This window comes from Pundamilia nyererei, unplaced genomic scaffold, assembly GCF_000239375.1.
Source record: "Pundamilia nyererei isolate P.nyererei 1_Seehausen unplaced genomic scaffold, PunNye1.0 scaffold00192, whole genome shotgun sequence".
Classification (NCBI taxonomy): domain Eukaryota; kingdom Metazoa; phylum Chordata; class Actinopteri; order Cichliformes; family Cichlidae; genus Pundamilia; species Pundamilia nyererei.
In genome coordinates, this window is record NW_005187593.1 from 171,286 (window position 1) to 176,963 (window position 5,678).

Genomic DNA, 5,678 nt, shown 5'->3' on the forward strand with positions numbered 1-5,678 from the left:
TATATATATATTCAAATCTATACTAAACTTTATTTTTAAGTCATTTAAAGAATATAAAAACAACACGCAGAGACCACCAAAAGACGAGCGAAATTCGTAGATACTTTGTAAGTTCGGCAAAATAAAGTAAACAGAGATTGTTTTGTGAACACGGACACTGATTTAGCATCAGAATGTATCTGTGTATGTACCATTTTACCCCCTCTCTTCAAAACCACAGACGTTCTTCTGTATTAGAGACTGTTTGCATACACGGAGGCAATTTTCCCCCATTCATATTTGTAAATCTTATCCTTCAGTGCTCTTTTTTCACCGATTTATCAGTGAGTTCTCTCTCAAATGTTCTCATAAGTTACAATAAGGACAAATTAAATTAAAACTGTCATTCCAGATAACATAATAGCTATCTTGTGCAGATAATACAGGTTTGCCTTTTCTGTTTGCTCTTTGGTGAGCCTCAGACACAGAACATTTACATGCCGCTGGCCAGAAACATTAGAGGATAATTAGGGGTTACATATCCAGGGATTTTTCCAGGCTGAGAATTAGTCTTTGGGAGTAGACTACTCAAAAAAAAATATAGTTTATATATGAATAAATAAAAGCATAATTAAAAAACTAGTAATCATTTTGCCCTTACTGTCCTTTGGCTCTGACTAACACCTCTTTAATGGTGCAGGGAAAAACCCCAGCATCTCTAATGGCATCATCTTATAATACATATCTCCCACTACGTATTTCAACTATGATGCAGCTCTAAGTTGCAATTAATATTTTATATCTAATCTCAATGTGGCTATCAGTCAGTTGTGGCATAATTAATAAAGTGTTCCAGGAAGACTGCAAATATTGTAGGCATGTATATATGGGCTTTGGGGTACATTAGGACTTCAGAAAGAGTGCACAGGGATGGAGTGGGGTCATTGTGAGGTCAGGACAGAGGAGATAGAGTCTCGTTTCGCTGCTATGAGCACAACTGCCGCTCTGCTAAGGCTCTGCTTTATGGGTTGTGGGAACTGTAGCGGGTTTATATAATTTTATGAGCTCTAATGCCAACTGTGTTGACAGCTAGATAATCCGAAAAATCTATAAATGCAACGCTGACCAACTGCCTGTCACAGATAACCAGGAAGTGGTTGGAGAAACATGTCACTGACTCACTTACAGATTGAGTGTCCAGCCGGCTGACTGACTAGCTAATTAAAATAATGTCTTACAAACCAACCGGTGCGCTGACTACACAGACACACACAAAGCCGCTGTCTTTTGACAGAGGAAGGGCTGTCATGCAGGCAGATGGGTGAGACATCTAAGAATAGATAAAAGGAGGGACAGCATTCTGGGAACACACACACTCACACACACACACACAGACAAAGTGTGACGAATGTCTGGCAGATAAGTTACACGTGCCTCATGCTGCCATAAACACACAATACCACAGCTCCTCACATACACTCACACACACGCTGGCTTTGATGTTCAACAGCATAATTTCTCAGCTCTTTCATATTGCCACATATGGTAATTCACTTCTTGGCATTGGCCACTTCAAAGCTATGTAAACCACCTTCTTACAAACCATCTCCCCTGACCGGCTAATTCCATTTCCTGCACATCATGGCTGATTCCACGAAGCAGAAAATTCACAGATTAATCATAGCCTCATCCAATAAGGTCAAAGGTCCGAACAACCCAAGACACGCCACGTTAACCGCCGTGCCAATCTGCCTTTGTCGTGTTGATAGAACAAGGCAGATTTATTTGGCGTAATTAAATATACCAGACTGTATTCTTCCAGTCCAAACATACGACCGACATACTGCGGTGGATTAGAAATACAATAAAGAAACAAACTGTTCTAACTTCAGATGTGACAAAAGAACATCATGCTAGGGAATAAGTGAAATTCCAGCAAAGAGTACCATATACACAGTATAAGTTGTTCATTAACTAAAAAGAAAAAAAAAGAAAAAGAAAAAAAATGGCAGGTTTTCTAACCATCTGGCATTTTATTTCCACATTCTTCTTCTCTGAAATACTCGGTGCACAGTAGCAAACAGTGGCTGAGTAACATGAGCCAAATTCTCTGCTTTGCAAACAAAAATAATCCAACTAGGGATTCCAGTGAGGCCATTTACAGTTTATGAGCACTGAATACAGCTACTGGAAGCAGCTATAAAGGGACAGGGTGGACAAGGTCATTATTTGGTTCATCTTTTGTCATTCCACTTTCCTCCCAGAACTTTTACTCTCAATTCCGGTGTAATATTCCAATATACTCGGTATATATTAATCTCTATACAGAGAAATCTGCATTTCTATATATGTAGAATATCTAGGCCAGAGTTTGGGTAAATCTTCTGGTTTCTAGTTGCATTACTCAATCAAGTTTGAGCCAAGTGTCTGATAATCATCATAAAAGAGCAATCACACTTGCCAAAATTTCATCTCACACCAACAACTATCTGTTGATGAATGACAGGTTTTAAGGGTATCGGCATTTATAAAACACAAGATAACCTTACAAGTACTCGTCAGTTGTTCCTGTTGTATAAACTAACTGTATTAGTATATTAACCAGATGAAAACAGGGTAACTAATGCCTAACAACCTAATAAAAACACAGTTAAATTGTTCCCATTTCTTTTTAAGTAAAAAAATGTTGCATTTTTAAATTAAACAATCGCCAGCTCCTTGGACTACACCACCTTATTTTGGTGTAGTATGGCAGACCACAGGTCATTACTTAATGAGAGTAGGAACTCCTTATTTTTGGCAAAAATTATGATCAGAATTACTCACAGGCTATGGAAAATTGTGTATTTACTAAACTAAACTGTCTCACATTTAAATTGTTGGGATCTTATCACCTTTGCCAAGACAACAGCCAGCTGCTGTGCATCACTTAAAGCAGGCCAGTTCAATAGGTCCTGAGAGATCTGGAGACAAAAAGCAGCAAGTAGTGGTTCTTCCACAGGTTCTTCTATGGAAACTGCTGGGTTTTACCTATCGAGCAAATAATCAAACACCACCACTTGGTTGGTATATCACATAATAATAACACAACTTCTGCCAACTAAGACTTCTGCTGGCTGAACACGATTCTTCACATGACGTCATCCTTTCCTCCGGAGTCCATAAAGCAGACGAGGGTTTGATATGTTCAGTGTACCAAACCCATCAATGCTCCGGTTTACTGCTGCATTTTCTACTGAGGCAACACTTTTATCACAACAAACTACTCCTGCAGTCATAAAATTGGAAAAAGGCAAGCCAGCTGCGGCACTCCCCAGGAAACACAATCTCCTGGAAACCTCACTTAACCAAAGATGGTTTCCCCTCGGAACAGAGACTCCGTAAATGATGACACAATAAACACAAAGGAGTTGTGAGTCTCTGTTGTCTTTGCCTTACACTGTTTAAAAAGATCATGCACACTCCAAACAACAACAACAAAAAATGGGTAATTATCATCTGTCGAATGGATTGTAATAGGATTATTATAATGTACCAGCCCTTTTTAAAATGAGATGAATTGCATTCCTCAAAAAAAAAAAAAAAAGGAATGGTTTATTCAACTGTAATGTGTTTACATGGGGAATATTTAATCTGACTGGGTCATTAATTACTGGGGCAATAAAAGGCTTACAGTAATTATCCTGCACCCCCACCCCACCCTCCACCCAGGTTTAAAAAGAAATAATTTATCAAATGCAGCCATAATTTTTAATTTACAGTTTTTATTCTTTGTGTTGACGAAGACCAAATGTGATTTACAACTTTAAAATGAATGTATTTCAATAGGAGGGGATGTCTCACCATGGAAACCAAGAAAAAGAAGTGGCAATCGGTGTGTTTTAACCCAAAAACATGATATTTTTCTAATCAGAGTAGATTTTATTCCCTTAACTGATCAAAGTAGGTTTTATTGACCAAGCTGTTTTGTGACCTTCAATCTAACCAAGTAGTTTTTAATCCCTAAACTAAACAGAGTCATTTTTACTTGATGATTAAAATCTGCGAGTCAAAGTGAGGTCGACAGTGCAAGTTGCAAAATGACTCACTCAACCTCTCCTGCAAACCCTCCCACATTCAAAATGTGAACGCCATCGACATCTGAAAGTGAAAAATATTAATTTCATGACACAAATCAGTACATACGAGCACAGAGTCACCAGATTAGAGGTCGTGACCCTTTCTTATCAATTTTCCCAAGCAAAGATTTAATAGTGCTGATGGTAAAAATTATACTTCACTTTATCACACTGCCCCAAATCAGACACAAACAAGTTAGTCGAACACAAACAAGCTGAAAAGATTGATTTGACCCCCAACTACAGATCATTTCCAGCAGACACATAAACACAAAGCCTAGACAGAAAGACAGACAGATAGACTGTGTGAACGTGTGGACTTGGGATCTGGCCAGTTTTCACTATCAACTGCAGCTGCCAGTCACACTGGGGTGTCAGGATGCTGCTGGCATTCACACACACACACGCACACACACACACACACACACCACAAATCAATACAGCTTCACTCCCTCCCCCTCCTCCACACTGTTCCAGCACCACAGGGACATGCACACATTGTTGTGTATGTAAAATTGTTTTTATCCCTCACTGATGGGGCTAAAGTGCCCTGGCTTTTGTGCGCATATCAGTGCTGGGGCTGTCAACAGCAGCATGGTGAGCACAGCCTGGGACAAGGCAGGGTTATCATAACCATGACATGTGAGAATTTAGCTTTTCAGCTATGAGCTGAAGTATGCACCACTCAGTGTGTGTTTATGTTTACAAGATTTAGCTAGCATGGGTGTAATTCTTGCAGCAGCTTTAGCCTTTAACGTGTAACTTAAGCACGAGGAGAGTGAAGTATAGGCGCAAAGACATAATAAATGCACAAACATATCCTTCTCGAACCAGTATCCTTCCCCAGCATCCTCCCAGCTATCCCACTCACCGATACGACGTCTGTTTTCTGAACGCCAGTCCCCTTAATTTCTCCTCCAGAGTCTCTTGCTCCATGTCAGGCAGGCTACTGAACGTGTCGCTGCAGCAGCCCACGGCAGCCTCCTCCGAGCAGGCTCCGGACTCCGAGTCACCCCCGTCAGCTCCGAGAGAGGCCGGGCGCCCGCTTAAGCCCCCCGCCGCCGGGCTGGTGCGATCCTTCGCTTGGGGGTCCATGCTGGTCGCTCCTCGCGGTGTCACGCCGCGCTGGACCCCCTCTCCTCCGGGTACTGAGAGGACGCGGATGCCGGCGGTGAAAAGGAGAGTCTAACTACTCCGGCGTGATAATAAATTTAAAAAAAAAAAACACGTAACGCTGAGAGCGGCTGTGTGGGCTTTGACCGCTGACCGCCTTTATATACTGCAGCCGAGCACGGCAGCACGCGCAGCCGCCTGGACAACAGAACGAACTGCACTCACGAGCCCCCTGACCAACTGGCAGTGAGCTACGTCAAGCTACACACGCCAGGTAGGAAGTGGGAAAACTTGTCTTCAAAATAAAAGCCCCCAAACTTTTTTTAAACGATACATTTTTATGTGACATTTGATATTTTAAAAAAATAATATTATAATAATTCAATAAAAATTAACCATCGTCTTTTTATGTCATAAAATAGTTATTTATACATAGAGCAGTAAGGTTTTTTGCTTGTTTGTTTTTTT

At 40.8% G+C, this 5,678-nt stretch overlaps 1 protein-coding gene across 1 annotated transcript in view; it reads right to left on the reverse strand.

The window, feature by feature from the left end:
- Nucleotides 1-5,462, reverse strand: part of dgki (diacylglycerol kinase, iota) — a 92,906-nt gene extending 87,444 nt beyond the window's left edge. The window contains exon 1 of the mRNA XM_005747272.2: nt 4,969-5,462. Within this exon, the coding sequence (XP_005747329.1) occupies nt 4,969-5,192 (224 nt within the window). The 5' untranslated portion in view covers nt 5,193-5,462. The remainder of the gene's footprint in view (nt 1-4,968) is intronic.
- Nucleotides 5,463-5,678: the final 216 nt, after the last annotated feature.